The sequence below is a fragment of the Miscanthus floridulus genome, chromosome 3 (genome assembly GCF_019320115.1).
Source record: "Miscanthus floridulus cultivar M001 chromosome 3, ASM1932011v1, whole genome shotgun sequence".
NCBI classification, from domain to species: Eukaryota; Viridiplantae; Streptophyta; class Magnoliopsida; order Poales; family Poaceae; genus Miscanthus; species Miscanthus floridulus.
Genome location: NC_089582.1, coordinates 129094327 through 129111487, shown reverse-complemented (window position 1 = coordinate 129111487; position 17161 = coordinate 129094327). Strand labels below are relative to the sequence as shown.

Below are 17161 nucleotides of genomic sequence, written 5' to 3'. Positions count from 1 at the left end.
AAAGGATGAGCTTACACCCCCTACTGGAATTTTATTGAGAAAACACGAAGAAAACAGGCACGAGACAGTACAAAACACGAGAAACTATAGTTTTAGAAGCAACAGCCCAAAACATGGTTTAGGTAAAGAGAGGTCTAGAGTAGAGTTTTTTAAAACCCCAAAAAAAATTTAGTAAAACTATGGCTTTCAAAACTATAAAGTTTGTTCCATTCAAACACTTCATGATGTCCAAAACCAATGTAATTTACAAAACCATGATAATATTATGAAACTCCAAAAATACTACGCAACAAACAGGGCCTAAGTTAAAGAAACTTCGACGCTGAAAACTGACCAAATACATACAAGAGATCATTTTATAGATCTTAACTAGCTACTCTACGTACCACAGCATAAAAGGAAACTAGGAAAGCATTTCACCTTTTGACCCAATTTGCCGTTGCGACCATGCATTAGCGCTACTCCATAGCTTGGCCTCGTACATGGTTGTCCACGTCCGACAAGAACTGACCAAATGCCGCGCGTGATGAGCCCCCGTCCTTCCAGGCCATGGCCGCGGTGTCCCTGTGCGCCGCAACACGTGCTCTGAGCTGCTCCCCTTCCTCGGACTCCATCACCATCCTTACCTTGCCCTCGACCTCCTCGGCCTTGACCAGCCCCTGCTGCCATCCAACCAAATCCACACCGATGCCGACCTCCTCCACCATGACCACCGAGTTCATCTTCTGCTCCGCGTACAGAGGCCAGCAAAGCATCGGCACTCCGGCCGTGATCGCCTCCATCACCGAGTTCCACCCACAGTGCGTGACGAAGGCACCTGTGGCCCTGTGATTGAGCACGTCCACCTGCGGCGCCCACAGCTTCACGACGAGGCCGCGAGCTCTGGTCCTCTCCAAGAACCCGGGCGGCAGGAGCGCGCGGAGGTCGGAGTCGGCGCGCGGGTCGAACAGTCTCCCCGGGTCCACGCCCTCGGTGGGGAGAGGCGCACGCACCACCCACAGGAACCGGTGCCCGGACCTCTCCAGGCCGACGGCGATCTCCTTGAGCTGCTCCTCCGAGTGGGTGGCGAAGCCTGAGCTTCCGAAGCAGAGGAACACGACGCTGCGCTCCGGTTGCTCGTCGAGCCACGTGAGGCACTCGTGCTTTTCTTTCGTCTCGCCGTCGCCGTCACTGGCTCCCACGACCAGCGGCCCCACGCAGTACACCGGAGGGGTCCTCCTGCACCCGCTGCCGTCCCCGTCGCCGATGGGGAGGAAGAGTGGGTCCCTGAGAGCTCTCACCACCCGGGCCTCCAGCGACGCGAACGTGTTCACCAAGATGCCATCGGGCTCGGGGTTCCGGCGCATCACACGCATCATCGTCTTGTACGTCTCACTGGCCGGGTCCTGGAGCATCGATGGCATGAGGTATGACGCCGGCATGGGTGGGACGCCGGAGATGCTGAGAGGGTTGTCTCCGATCTCCTTGAAGCTTGGCTGGCCTTCCGCGTGGGTCCATGGAAGCTGGAGGAACACCGCGACGGCGGAGGCGTTGGTGGCGTAGAAGGTGTAGGCCGGGACCCCGAGCTCCTTGGTGACGTCGAGCGCGTCGGCGGAGAGCCCGTCCACGATCACCGCGTGGACGACGCTTAGGGGAGGCTGCTGCAGGGAGCAGAGGAACTCACGGAGGTGGTCGTTGTAGCGTCTCACGGTCTCCAAGTACCAGAGGATTGCGCCGCCGCCGTAGTCTGCGATCGCGGGAGGGTTCTGGATCCGAGGGAGCCTGTGGATGGTGACCAACGGCTTGGCGGAGGCGACGCGGTCAATGGCGGCTGCCAAGGCGACGTCTTGGTCCATGGTGAGGTCGACGAGCGCGACCGCAACAGAGTAGCCCTCCTCCACGAGGGCGTCGGCGAGCTGCATCATCGGGACGAAATGGCTGACGAAGAGGCCGGGGTACAGAACGATCGTCTTCTTCATGGCTTGCATGCTGCTGGTGCCGGATCGGAGGCAAGTGCTTTCTTTCGCCTTTCGGAGAAAGAAGACTAGAGATTCCCTGTCGGTGGGAATCAGATCCTCTGAAGTTGGCAAAAACGACTTGTCTCTGCAGTCCAGCATCTGAGTCATCCAATTTGCATCCAACCTGTGAGCGAAGCAAACTCTGGAAACAAACCAATCTCATGGGCCGGCCCATACCAGCTCAGCGTACCGACTCCCCTGGGTGCGACTCGTTCGACTCCGCCTGTCCGCCGTCGCTCGTTCCTCTTCCCGACCAGACGCCACCGGCCACCGCGACGCTCGAATGTGCTTAGGCCGCCGGGTGTGCTTGCTCGCTCCGCTGGCCGCGCGTGCGCTTGCCCGCTCCGCGAGAGCTCGCCCGCCGCCGCAAGTGCCCGCCCGCGTCGCCGTAACGCGCGCTCGCCCACGCTGCCGGCCTACCGCGGAAGGTCGCCGGTCGCCTCTAGTGCTCGCCTGAGCCACCGTGCTCGCCAGCCGCCGCAACGTGCGCTTGCCGGCCGCCACCGCGCCGCCGCGTGTGTTCTGCGTTGTGTGAAGTTAGAAGAGTTTCAGAGAACGAGAGGAGAGAGAGTATCGGAGGGAGGAAGGGATAAGGGAGAGCACTGGGAGCTTGGGACAGGGAAGGGGAGCGCTGGCGAGGTGGAAGCCCTGCTGACATGCCATGACGCTGAGTCAGGGAGGGGAGGAGAGGGTAGCGCCGGCGGTGTAGGGACCTCTGACTCCAATCGTCGCGGTGGCCGGTGGCGGCCGGTCAAGAAGAGGAACGAGCGACGGCGGACAGGCGGAGTCGAACGAGTCGCACCCAGGGGAGTCGGTACACTGAGCTAGTATGGGCCGGCCCATGAGATTGGTTTGTTTCCAGAGTTTGCTTCGCTCACGGTTGGATGTAAATTAGATGGCTCAGATGCTGGACTGCAGAGACAAGTCGTTTTTGCCAACTTCAGATATCTGATTCCCGGTCGGTCTGTCGGTGGGGTGGAGGGCTGGCGGAAGCCCGAGGCCCGTTCCTTTTCTTTCCCCATGACATTTGACTTTGGGTTAATTGGATGGGTTTCGTTGACAACCATATAGGCTCATATAAAAATAGTTGTTTGGGTCAGCACGGAGCCCAGCAGAGCACTAGTAGACAGTAGACACATTTTGCCACAAAGAATCTTGCAAATGTAAGTTTTCATAAACTTTGTGCGTACCAAGCCTTGCTTATTTGTTACTTGGACAAGACGCGGTCTCCACTCTCCAGTAGCTTATTTGTATGGCCACCAATTTTTAAAGTAAATGCTGGTGCAGAAGAAAATATGACACTTGGGCAGTACTTGTACATTGATACCACAATACTTACCGAAATAATTGCAATAATAAGCATACCAAATAACAAGAGCTCTAGCACTCAGGATGACTGGTGTGGCCCTAATCAATCACCATCTCCTTATCAAATTTTAACCCTCATTGCAGGAAACTTAACAAGAAACGTCTAACTACTTGATGTGTGATCAAGGAGCTCGTAGCCATCCTACATTCCTACAATGCAGCAACAGTATTTGTTGTACTGTAATATTTTTGTAATCCATATTTACCTTGCAATTCATGTTCTGGTCCATGTGAGTTCTTTCCTCGAGACGGTTTCCCAGCATCCTCCCACAAGAGGGAACTCAGTCTTCATCTTCGCACCAATGGCATACCCACTGAGCCTCCATCTCGCGGTCTGTTCCCATGAACCCACTGAGCCTTATCTCTCCAAGCGAGCTTAGCTGTTGTTGATCTCTCCATGTTTTCCTTTTCCACATGCCGCGGTCAGTGCTTTGCCATGCCTTTTTCACTTCAGTTTCATCGTTACCCTGATATCCGAGGGGGACACAAGTTTCATTGGTCAAATCAAACTAAAATAAAATTACAAAGATATGTGTGAAGTGCTAGTACTAATTTTAGCGTTCCTAAATATACGATTCAACCACAGTTACCATTCACATTACTAGGAATAGAAAAGATAATTTGATAGGTTACGAATAAGAATAAGAAGAAAAATAATAAAAGAGGTGCCTATTTATTATGTCTCCCTCCGTTCTAAATTATAAAAATATTTTGGATTTTCTAGATATATTGATTTAACAGAGGGAGTACTATTTTTCAGTAATAGTATTTTCTATTTAAACCTTTTTTATCTTCAAAATGATGGTACAGTTCGTGCCTACATGGTGACCTAAAATGAGGGAACTGTTGAAATTCAGGGAAAAACAACTACATTAAAAATCTTTGAAGGAGATAGATCTCACCACTGCCTAGGCCTAAGCAAACATGTCTTGCATAATATGTTATGAACTATGAAGATGTAGATACTTACTGAAACCATAAAACACTCTGCATCCAACCTTGAGAAAATGTTCAGCTTCAACAGGTCAATGTGAAGTTGTGTTAGGTTGGGGCATCGCCTGAGGAAGGATGAGATAACTGGCGCAATGGGACATCCGGTAAGCTGCAAAAGCGAAAACATCTCCAGGGAGAGTACTCTGACATTAGGAAGGTGTGGTACATGCTTCAACTCCTGCACGGATGAGAAAAAATACCATGAGAAAATACTTGTTCAGAACATGATGAACTTAAACAAGCGCGCGCTGATACCTCTCTGTTTAACATGGGCGGAGACGTGGAGTCTGGGATGTCAATGCGAAGAATGAGATGGTCGGCCCTAGAGCACATCTCCAGTAACCGCACAGCGCTGGCAGACCGGATCTGTTTCCCGGGCAAGTAGAAACGGAGACCAGACAGACGCAGGCGCCGGATGCAATGACTGCCATTCAGGTTCAGGAAGCAGAGGTGCTTCGGGAGTGTGCCGGACCAGCTGAAATACTCAAGTCTCGGCGCCGAGATCTCAACCACGGTGTCCATGGCCCACTGTAAGAAAGACTCGAAGCAGGAGAGCACACCCAGGGTGCGGAGATTGGAGGAGGCCACCTGCAGCTTGGTAAAGGTCTCGACTCGATCGACCTCGAGCTCCTCCAGCAGGTCCAAGTGAAGCACGAGCGGCCACAGGTAAGCCCACCATCTGCAGCCAGGCCCCCACTGACCTTGCTAAGGCGCAGCTTCCTCAGCCGATTTTTTTTTGAGCCATTTTTGAAAATTTTTCACAAATATGTCTCTGAGGTAAGATTTCAAAATCTTGACCCTTAGCTCGGCGCCATCGTTGCTGGCGCCGAGCTCTTAGGCTCGAAGCAGACATGACGGTGATTTGGCAGACACCTCGGCGCCAGGGTTACTAGCGCCAAGCCTGTCTTATGTATGGGCCCCAATCCTTTCTCTCTTCCTCTCCCTCTCTCTCTCCCGCACCTCCCTCGCCTCGCCCGAGCAGCACGCCCCCGCCGCCGCTGCCCGCGCCCTCTCCCGCCCCCGACCGCCCGCGCTCGCGCGCCCTCGCCCTCGCCCTCGCCCGCGCCCGCGCCGCGCACGGCCGCCCTCGCCCGCGCTGCCACCGCGCCCTCGCCCTCGCCTCGCCCAACGTGCCGCCCGCGCACGCGGCCGCCTTGGCCGCACCCCAACGCGCCGGCGTCGTGCCGCCCGCGCCCGGCCTCGTCCGCCGTGTCGCCCGCCACCGCCCGGCTCGTCGGCCCGACCCACGCCCGCCGCGCGCCACTGCCGTCCTCGGCCGCGCCCCCGCCGGCCCCGGCACCTGCAGCGCCCGGCGGTGCCACCGACGGCCCGGCTCGTCGGCTTGACCCACGCCTGGTGTCCGCTGCGACTCCGTAGACGTCCGCGACTCCGTCGTCGAACAGGTAAAAATTGTGAATTTGCAATGTGCGTACTTAGTTAGCTTTGATTGTAGTGTAGTAGTTTTGCCATTTGTTATTTACTAGTTAATGTGATGAATTAGGTAGTTGATTTAGTTAATGATCTAGTGAGATATATATGTAGATAGATAGAAACATAGATACATAAGTACATAGATATAGTTAGATAGCTACTTAGATAGGTAGTTATATATTTAGTTAACTAAATAGGATCTAGCTATTTAGTGAGTACACTATATCTATGTATGTAGTTATTATCTTATTTACTTAGTTTCTAGTTAGAAAGTACTTGTTATGTACTATCTATCGTTTAATTTGGACTAAAGGACATGTGTTTCGTTACGTGTTTGAAATAGATGGACAACCTTGTGACCATTTATCATGGAGGCACCGTTGAAAGCGATCGCTATGGATATGTTGAGTTTGTTGACATGCAAAACGTGCCTGTGCTATTCAATGAGAAGCCATCGTTTAGTGAGATGGTTGCAAGGTCTCGGGAGGAGCTGCATTGCCTTGGCGATGATGATGATGGCATTGTACTTGAGGGTGTACTGCACCTAGGTTCTCATCCCAACATCCTTAGGCGAATGATCCCAATTGGATGTGCGGATCAGTGGAAGAACTATGTGAGATCGACAATGAAGAGCCAGCTGCAATGTTTGGATGTGGTTGTGCGTCGGGTGTTAGTTGATCACATCCCTCATAGGGTTTCCCCACCAACGGGTCAACAGGCACACTTCGACACTCTGTTCCCGAAACCAGATATGGATGTGGAGGTTGCACCTACGGTTCCCGATGCTCAATCTGCCCCCAATGAGCTAATTGGAGATGCTTGTCATACTCATGATGTTGTGCCAGATCCTCCTCATGAGATCCCTTTGACACAGAATCATTCGAGTAAGTATCTTATCCGCATGGTTATTGGGAGCTTACCCCCTTCCTTACATCCATTTCTTTCATTCTTTCCTTATTTTTCAACTTATGTTGCAGTAGACATTTCTGACAATGTGGATGTGCCCCCCTGTTGCTGCGCAAGTGCTCTGTGAAGATGGATTTCGTGGCTCCAATAGTGTTGAAATTATGAATGATTCGGAGCCATATGAGATGGCAAGGGCTCTTGATTCTGATGATGATCGCCCTATTGGAGAGCTGACAGAGAGTGATATTGAGATGCTGAGGCATATCTTTCCCGGCCGCCGTGATCCAAGAGTTCACGAGTTCAGCGATCTTGCTCATTCCGATCAGACGTGTGTAGAAGGACGTGATGATGAGCTCCTAGAAACTCCTGAGGCCGGCCCTAACATGGTAATTGAGAATGGGAGGGTGTTCAAGGACCTCTCTGTATTAAAGAGGTGGTTGCAGGCGTTTGCAGTGATACGAAAGAGACCTCACAAGGTCTTGCATTCATATGTGAAGCGCCGTTACACAGTTGTGTGTGATAAGAAACGCTGCCCATAGAGGATTTATGCAAGGAAGCAAAAGGTCACCGGAAAGTGGAAGATCACAAAAGTTATCGGGCCACACAATTGTGCTGACCATGTGCTGACACTGAGGCATCGGCAGTTGACATCTACCCTCATTGCCAAGCGATTGATGGAAATATTGCAGGGAGAACCCAACATGAAGGTTAGAACAATTATCAGGACCGTTGAGCCGTTGTATGGAGGTTATGTGATAACTTATGGTAAAGCTTGGAGGGCTAAGCAGCGAGCGTGGAAGATGATATATGGGGACTGGAAGGATGGGTATGAGCAGCTACCAGTACTTTTCAATGCAATCAAAGCGGTGAAAACATGCATGCATTATGAGTACATTCCAAAACCAAATGCATGGAAGGATGGGAGGCGTTGTTTTCATTATTTCATATTTGTCGTATTCATTTAATTAATTATGCATGTCTCAAATTATGCATGTAATTGTGTCAATGACTTGTACATTTCTAAGTTTATGTTTCATTGTATATTGAATTTGTAATTCATTGATTTTTTTTGTAGGATGGCGCAATTCCGCCTGCTCGACCCGACGTACGAGGCGACCCACCGAGGACGTCTCATAGCGGAGGGGCAGGTAGTAATCTATATGCACCACAAGGGCAAAGGGTTTTTGTGGCGAAATTTTTTATCACAAAACCTTTTTTCTTCGCCACAAATCAGCCTTTGCGGTGATTTTTTTAATCGCCACTAGTCGCCACAAATACTCACCTCACAGATACTCTAATGATGATTTTTTTGTTCCCTACAAATAGCCATAATCATTAGTGATAAATTGTGCTTCCACTAGTAACATGGCCATTTGTGGCCCATTTGTTGTCACAAAAACATACGCATTAGTGGCAAAAAATCATGCCACTTATAATGTTTGTAGTGGTAATAATAGTTGACACAACTATATAGAATTTATGGCAATATAATTGTCGCAATTACCATTGTAAAAGTGGTAAAATTAATGGTCACTAGAGACTACATATTAGTGACAGAAGTTTTGTCATTACATGAGTTTATCGTGTCGATGCTTGTTCTCACTATTTAACTATAATTGTGTCTAATGCTTTGCCACAATATGTGGTAACTTGTTAACACAAATACTTCTCATTTGTGATGCAAACTCATCCTCACATGTAAGTTACAGTGGCAAACCTTTGTCACACAAAATTATCTTTTTGTGAGAATTGACAAGATAAATTGTATCGATAGTTTCATCACAAAAACATAGCATTTGTAGGAAAATATTAGTCAAGACAAGTTTTGTCACAAGATAAGTTTCAATTGTGTGAAACATATTAGTTGTTGTGGCGACCGAGTCATCATTATTATCCTTGTTATAGTGACAAAAATAACTCAAATAGATGTACACTATAGCAATATGATCCTCTCAAATATGCATGAATAATATTTATTTCAGTAATTTTAATTTGGCAATCAAGCAGTACACAAATTTGAGAACACTCAACCCTCAAAATAACTATCTTGACACTACTTTAATGTCTCACAATAATTATTCAACTAAAGGGTTTAAACTCTAAGATGTTGGAGGCTATGAGGCACCAGAATGTATGCATGCGATTAATTCAGCCATTTGATTATTAAGTTGTTCTCTCACTAGACGAGCAACTTCTCCACTCTGTGCTTGACGCAAAGGAGTAAGCTCATCACGTCGGGATTGCTGCTCTTCTTGCAGGTGTGCATTTGTTTTTACCACCGTGGAAACTTGGCCTTCCAAAGCTTGTGCCTGTTGCTCAGCAGTCTCAGCACGTTGCTCAGCAACATCTGCACGTGGTTGAGCTGTAGCTTCACGCTGTTCAGAATCCTTAATTTGCGCCTACAGTCTGATCCTTTCCTCAGCCACTCGGTTTACAGAACGAATGCCAACACCACATGAATGGTTTGGCTTTCGACCAAGAACTAGTGCGAAGTGCTCCACTATGGACACTGGTGCAGAAGAATTTTTTTCTTGATGTATCCTAGCAGCTTCCTGTAGCTTGGTCTGCAAAGCATGAAACAACAAACCAATTAAGAACCCATATACTAAGGAGCAGCCAAAAATGTTCATGTAATGAATCATAAGTATGAGCACAAATTAATTAGCTACAGAATAGTGTAATGCAAATGTTCTCAGAGTTGCTGGTGTTGAAAACAAAATCTGTAGACATGTTATCTAATAAATGAAAAATGCAGACAAATTAAATAATATGTGAAATTTACAAACAACTCATTAAAACAATATTGTTCATGATTAGAGATATTGAAAACACATCATAGTGCCCAGACTTTTCAACTCATTAAATGAACAATACATCAGAAACTATGTTGCAGAGAGAATAACCATGAAAGAGTCATACAGAATTCTATTAGCATATTTTTCATACAAAAACACATCACTTCCACCTAATCCTAGTTCAAAAGGATAGGATACAAATTGACATGTTCATACCATTATTTCTTCACCCGTTGGAATGGACCATGTCCCATCAGTCCTTTTGATATGTAGCCCTCCAAACTTGTATAGCAGTAGGCCATTCACCAGTTTTTGGGTCTCGTTATGTTGGAATAAAAATGCATGTATTCACTAATTCAAAACAATTTGTAGCAAATAAAAAATCTACCTGCTAACTTTTTTCTCACCAGATCGTAAGCGATTTGAGCAATTGATCTAGTTCCTACTTTGGAACCCGTCTCTTGCTTTCCTCTATTGATAGAGTTTTGGTTGCTCCTTTTTTGGTTTATAAATTGCATAAATGTGTCATTAACAATAATGTAGCACTGTAATTTAGGACGAGTAGTATGTACCTGAAAATCATCATCTGTCCACAAATTCCTTATCAACCATTGCCAACCTCCTGGTGAGACATGTTGTGGCCTTGGCTTCTTGTTATGGTAAGCTTGAAGCAGACGATAACGTCGATTATTGTATTGACTCTCTACTTGTCTCATCGCACAATCTTTATCTTCTTCTGAAAGCTCAGGAAACTTTTGTTGTACAACAATGATATGATGTAATAAGCAGCCATTGAATGCAATGATAACCTATGCATGCCAAATATATTTATTTCATATGAAAATTCACTTGGAGTGGTACAGTTCTTACAAGAACTGTTATCTCACTTTTAAATAAACTAGCATGTTCTCCACACACTTTTGCAAATTCTTTAGGGAACTTTATATCAATATTGTTTCCTTTTGCTCTTCTCTTGCGAAGTTGATCGTTGGTTGTAACTTTTCTACCACTCTTCTTAGCAGGGTCTAGTTAATATAGGGGGGAAACAACAATAATTAGATGTAATATTTCATATTTATACTCTATACTATACATAAACAAATTCAGATAGTATAACAGTTCCTAGTTACTTTGGTGGTTTTCTAAAATGCACTGCTTACTATTACGTTGTGTAAAGAAACAATTCCAGATCAGCATCACAGAGCCTACTGAAAGTGAGCCTAGGCAATTTAGTGAAATGAACAATAGTGTACAGAAAGATTTTCATATTAGCTAAGCACCTTCAGTGTTGTGTGCTGCAGCATTTATTTGAATATTTTCATCCATGGCCTCAACTGAATCCAAATGATCACTTGTATTGTCAGCTCGAGAGGCACGTGGACGTAACCTGCTTGTTCTTTCCCCTGTAGGAGTAAACATTTTATAAAAGCATGATTTTTATACCAACAATAATACAAGCCACAAGTGTTCATAGTTGCTCCGGTTCATACGTATGAACAAGTCATGGTGCATTCATTTGTATGAGAACTAACATGCTTTGGTTAGCTTACAGTGCAATTGGTGGAGACTAATGGAATCAGTATCAATATTAAGATATTGAGTTCATCATAACTAGAAGATACACCTTATTACCTTGGTATAAGATCATGTAAGTTTCCTAAGCATAATTGAAACATTGGACTATGTGACATGCTACAATACATCAGATTTTTTATGTAGAGAAATTATTTAGTGGAACTGAGTGTATGAATCCTATACCAGAGGTGATCAACTGCTCCCTTGGATCAGATAAAGCAGAGGTCAACTCAACAAATTCTCTATCAATTTCAGCAACAGTTCGGCGAGTCACCCGTGGAGCCATGTCCCCTGTGGAATCAATGAAGATTTTGCCAAAAGAAATAATCTAAAAAATAATAATTTCATAAACATGAATGCCGGAGTCAGCAGGAGGCATGGATGCCCTAGCGCAGCAGTATGCAAGGGCTGGTGTCGATGACAGGCATGGATGTAATGCATCTTGATGGATCGAAGGCCGGGGTGTCGGTGCAGGGTAGTAGGCATCACATCTTCGCGGATGGGCAGAGGTGTGAGGAAAGCGGCGCGGAGATGGGGGCGACGGTGACGGCGACGGCGATGGCGACAACAACAGTGTGGATTAGGGCCAGGATGATAGTTTGCAGCGGCATGGATCGAAAAATTAGGGCAGGTGAGTCTTAGCAGCACGGAGATGCGCCACAGAGGCGTCCGGCCGTGAGGATGGTGAAGCACGGCCTTTGCGGCTGCTTTGACCAAGGAGTAATCATGGGAGGCTACTATTGGTTGCTAGATGGCGGAAGGTTAGATGGGAAAAAAGATAGAAAATACTAGTACTCACCTTGCGGACTTTACGGTTGCCTATTTCTCCTCTCACGGAATGGCTTGGCTTATTTCTTCCTAGATGAAAAGGACTCATTGTTGCTGTATATATATGTTGACGTCCAATGCAATATGGCGGGAGTGAAAAAAGTTCACTGAGTAATTGGAGGGAAAGTAGCGTCATTGGTAAATGGATATTTGGAGGGAACAATTTTTACCAATTACAAGGAGGGAAAAGGTGTGCTCGGTGCAAAAAAAACAAGGCCATAATATTTCTACCGGTAGAATTTATAATATTTAATGGCCAATGTTATTTTCATATATGTGTTTATTGAAAAAAAGCTAATCATTTTAGGTAATGAATAAAATTCAGCTTCTAACCTCTTTGAATAAGATGTGTCACTAGAAATCTTCCAACGGTATATTCTAAAAACAATGTTCTTTCAAAGCTATAGAACTAATTTAACATTAATATCCAATACAACAAATAAAAATATATTCATGGAAGGTGAAGACCTCCATTGACCTGGACTGCAAAAGTTGGCTAGAGTGTACTAAAGGGTCCATGAGTTCCTCGTAGCGTTATATCAGAGCCAAAAACCGTAAACATATGGGTGCATTTGATTTCTCAGGGAAACTTGACTCATCTCACCTACACGGAATCCAAGAAACTCACCTAGCCGAGCAAGCCGAATGCACTCTCGAGCTCTTTTAAAAGATTTTGCTTGCCAGCACAGGCTCCCAAGCAACTCGCCGCTCAACCAAACGTTCGGCTCTCTTGCAATTCCTTACCAAGGCTAGGCAAGATACGGCCAAGGATCTAAACACACCCATTATCATGGGCCGGAGACAGGAATTATACATAGAGGGGTCAATCAAAGAGATTCAATACATGTGAACTGAGTGTAGCTCATCTCTTTAGGTTCTTGTGGTGAAACCTAGCACCCCGTGTTAGTCATCGATGTACTTGATCCTTTTTTCCTGAATTTATTCTGGTACGACAACTCATTTGGACGAGTGTGCGTGTATGCTTGTAAGAATTTGCCGACCCCCCTTAGCAAGGACCATACAAATTCAAATGTTCTTGAATACGAATACAAATGGATGGTTCTAATTCGAACCATATTAGAAATGTACTTGATTAATATATAAAATCATAAATAAGTAATTATTTAAATTATATATTAAATATTTATAAAAAAATAATATAGAATACCAATTACCAACATTTAAACCATATTAGTTTTGTTTTAGCTGATTTTTTTACGAATAAGTAACTCACTCATGTATTTATCTTGTCCTTAAGAATCGTTATTTGGGCCTATGGGCCAAGCATGTATTCGTGTCCCTGTAGCCCATATAGTCCAATGTGGTCTGCCTATCTATCCATCCCGGACTCGCGGTGATGCCGCCGCCGCGAACAGACAAACAGGCACTGCCCTATCCGACACGAACCATCAACGCCGTGATCAACGAGGCTGCGAGGCTGCGCATCGGTGGTGACAGCGGAGGTCTAACCTAGTGAGGCGAGCATAGGCAGCAGGCGTGCTGCAGCCGAGCAGCGAAGGAAAACGGCCTTGCTAGTGCGTACATTCGCTAGCCCTGTTCGTTTGAACTTATCAGTCGGTTTATCAGCTAGAATCTACAGTATTTTTCTCTTACAACAAAACAGCTTCAGCCGCCATTAATACCAGCCGAACAGGCCCGCTGTCTTTTTGATCAGATTCGAGCAGAAGTAAGCAGGTACTATTTTCTGTTTGTTCAATTAATGGTTACCAATTGGTTAATTTGGCCGTGCGACTTGTTGTTGCTTCATTGCTCTGTACTTTTATTTTTCATTTGCTTCATTCATTAACTGTCTTATTACTCCATATTCTGCAAACTAATGAAAAATCTGTAGTTATATAGAAACAACCTATTTAACTTCTTTTGTAGCAAAAAGCAACAAAAATAGTCCTGCTTTTAGCTTTGCTTTCATTTGCACTCTTTTACATGATAAGATCCACCACAATTTATATAAATTAGACGTACATGGCCAATGTGGTTTACGGATGACGGTTATCTGTCATTTTTACTGATGAAGAAGATGTCACTACTAAATCAAGTAAATCCAGTCTAGCGCACGGGAGGCCGGAATGGGGGTGCTGCTGTGGCCGTCTGGCGGAGCGAAGGTGCAGCATGTTGGTGATGGATCTGGAGTGGTGCAGGCGTTCTAGCGCATTCAGGTGAAGAGGAAGGAACTCACGTGTCTGACAACGTGTTGCCCATATATTTTGTGTTTATAAGAATCAAAGAAGAAACTGATAGACTAACACGTGGAACCATCTTAAATAGCTTGTGTATGTTACGTGTGTGTAATGAATTAGATTGGATACATGTATTAATAAGGAGCTGATGCATGGGCCCTATTTTAATTAAGCTAGCAAGTCGTAACTATGATTTATCATAATATTTTTCTCACTAATTATGTGTCCTGTGGTGATATTTTTTCCATTAATAAATGTCATATTCGTGAGGTAAATATTTTTTTTGCCATAAATATCTTGTTAAATAGTGGCAAAAAAATGTTTCACCGCTCGATTTGCCACTCAAGATGCTTTCTGTGGGAAATTAATATTTTGTCACTAATAACCAACATAAGAGTGATGAAAGCTAGTTTTTTACATATAGTATGGCAAGTAGTGGCAAATTTAAATTTTGCCATAATATTTTGTCACTAATTGTATGTCTTGCGGCGATAATTTATTTTGCCACTAATAATGTCGTATCAGTGGGGTAAATATTCTTTAGCCACAGATATCATGTTAAACAGTGGCAAAATAATGTTTCGCCACTTGATTTGCCACTAAAGATGTTTTCTATGGCGAATTAATACTTTGCCACCAATAACCAACATAATAGTGATGAAAACTAGGTTTGTCACAAATAGTATGAGCATTAGTGGCAAAGATAAATTTCGTCACATCATTTTATCACTAATGCTCCGTCTTCCTGTAGTTCAGCCTGGGCGTTCGGTTAACCGAAACCGATCAGTTCGGTTCTTCAGCTAATTCGGTTACCTGAGAAGAAGGGACCGATCGGTTACTTTGAAAATGTGGAACTGAGGAATCTCGGTTTCGGTTAATTCGGTTCGGTTTCGGTTCTAACCGATGGAACCGAATTTTTCAGGAACCAGGAAACAACACATTCAATTGTAAATTTCGGCAGCATTTTGCCTGATTTTCATGCAGTCAAAAGGGACAATTTAAATAGCAATGCAACATAAAACAACAGTACAACACATATATGTTATTGTTCTCTCAAATATTCAACCATAGAGCAATATTCAAGCCTGCAGTAAAAAAACAAGAGGTCCAACAGCTTAGTTCGGTTATTTCAGGTCAATTCGGTTAACCGAGTGCTGGAACCGAATTAACCGTAATAATTTCGGTTCCTGGGATCCTGGAACCGAACCTAGGACCGAATATTTCGGTTTCGGTTACTTCGGTTTCGGTTCCGGATAGTTCGGTTCGGTTCTCGGTTCTCGGTTTTTCGTGCCTAGGCTTACCTGTAGTGATGTTTTGTTCAAATTTTGGTGAGCGTACATGTGTTCGTGAAGTAACAAGAGACTATATTTTATTTCATGTAGGACCTTCCGCTCCTTCATCCTAGAACCCACAATGGGTTCTTGGACATGCAGTACAACAATAGGTACACTTATTTTCTGCAAAGAGCTGGCCTGGATGTCATCTCTTTTTAGGTTCGTCGTGGGTTGCTCAAGTTCAACTCAGCGGCCATAACTGCGTTGGTTGACAGGTATTATCTTCAATCACTGCCTCCATTCATGGCCATTTGTTTATGCGCTTGCCTTTTTGACATGTAATCTTGCTTTGTCTAAAATGTAGGTGGTGTCTGAAGACTCACAGCTTCTACCTACCTTTTAAGGAGATAACAGTCACGCTCCAGAAGTGTCAGAAGATGTTAGGCCTGAGGATTCACGACAACGCAGTCATCGGGCAGTGCAAGTCAGAAGGCTAGAGAGCATGAGTGGAGGCCTTCCTTGGGCGTGAGGTTGGCGAGCAAGGGGCTTGCACTTCTAGGGTTCTCATCTCCTGGCTTCGGCAAGAGTTTGCACAGTGCTCCGAGGAGGCAGATGAGGAGACAGTTGGGTACTACTGCAGGGCGTGGATCCTACACCTATTTACTTGCGTTCTCTTCCCCGATGCCACGGGTGACACTGCGTCGTGGATGTGGGTCTACTGCCTCAGTGACTGGGACCAGGCAGGTCAGTACAGCTAGGGCTCTGTAGTCTTGGTTTTCTTTACCGATAGATTTTGCGAGGGGTGTCGTCGGACTTCGTCCACAATGACACTTGGTGGATGCGTGTACCTGCTTCAGTTGTGGATGTGGGCTCGTCTACCAATTGGCCGTCTCAAGGTTCTGGCTCCTCGTGAGTGGTTCCTAGATCAACCTCCATGTTGGCAGCTAACGTGGGCGTACCTTTGGGACTAGGTTAGGGTTTCGCACGCGAGGTTATAGCGGACGTATATTGAGTTCACAAACAAGCTAGACACGTTCACGGCGTCTAGTGTAAGTAAATTTTATTTCCCATGCTGGTTTGAAATGGTTTAGTATACCATCTAACATCTTGTTTGGACATGTTGTAGGTGTCATGGGAGTCGTACGATGGAGAGGGGGTACTTTTTTTATTTGAGCAACATGTGTGGGTTCGACGATGATTTCTATAGGATGAGGTGCCCTCTAATCTGTTTCTATGCTGTCGAGTTCCACTTGTCAGATAGAGTTGCATGCCAATTTGGTGTGAGACAGCTTTGGCCAACAGCTCTGTTCTCGACTGGCGTTGACTTACATAAGTGTTTTGCTATTTGAAATATCTCGTGATGGTCCATTTCCATTAATATGGTGACATGTACATGGATTCAAGTAACGATGACATACGTGCAGGTTGGATTGTCAGAAGAACAGAAAGATTTTTGACTGGGAGAAGCACCACCAGTACTACATTGAGCAATGGGAGGAGATGCACGACAACATGGACAAGAATAATGAGCCGCACACGAACCGTGAGTTTAGGTGGTACCAAGCTTGGTACCAACGAGCGACATATTGTAGGCTGAGGGTACAGTGGACAAAAGATGACTATGCTAACATCGAGTCCTCCGATGATGAAGGCACAGTATACGACCAATCTACTCGTGCATGAAGGCAGGTGGAGGCAGGACCAATCTTGGACAGAGTGTTAAGTCAATTGCCATATTTTTCTACATTAAGTTGCATACCAGTACATTATGCGTTAGAGGTATCTATTTTAGTTAG

At 45.5% G+C, this 17161-nt stretch overlaps 2 protein-coding genes and 1 pseudogene across 2 annotated transcripts; 1 reads left to right on the top strand and 2 right to left on the bottom strand.

Moving 5' to 3' along the window:
• Window positions 1-423: 423 nt before the first annotated feature.
• On the bottom strand, window positions 424-1967 carry LOC136546909 (anthocyanidin 5,3-O-glucosyltransferase-like). Its single transcript, XM_066538862.1, has one exon. It carries the CDS (start codon window positions 1965-1967, stop codon window positions 459-461), a length of 1509 nt encoding a protein of 502 aa, XP_066394959.1. The 3' UTR covers window positions 424-458.
• Window positions 1968-5266: 3299 nt separating this feature from the next.
• Window positions 5267-5704, top strand: LOC136544429 (uncharacterized). The gene has a single exon (XM_066536596.1). It carries the CDS (start codon window positions 5267-5269, stop codon window positions 5702-5704), a length of 438 nt encoding a protein of 145 aa, XP_066392693.1.
• Window positions 5705-8809: 3105 nt separating this feature from the next.
• LOC136544428 (uncharacterized) lies at window positions 8810-11351 on the bottom strand (annotated as a pseudogene).
• Between the last annotated feature and the right edge of the window lie 5810 nt (window positions 11352-17161).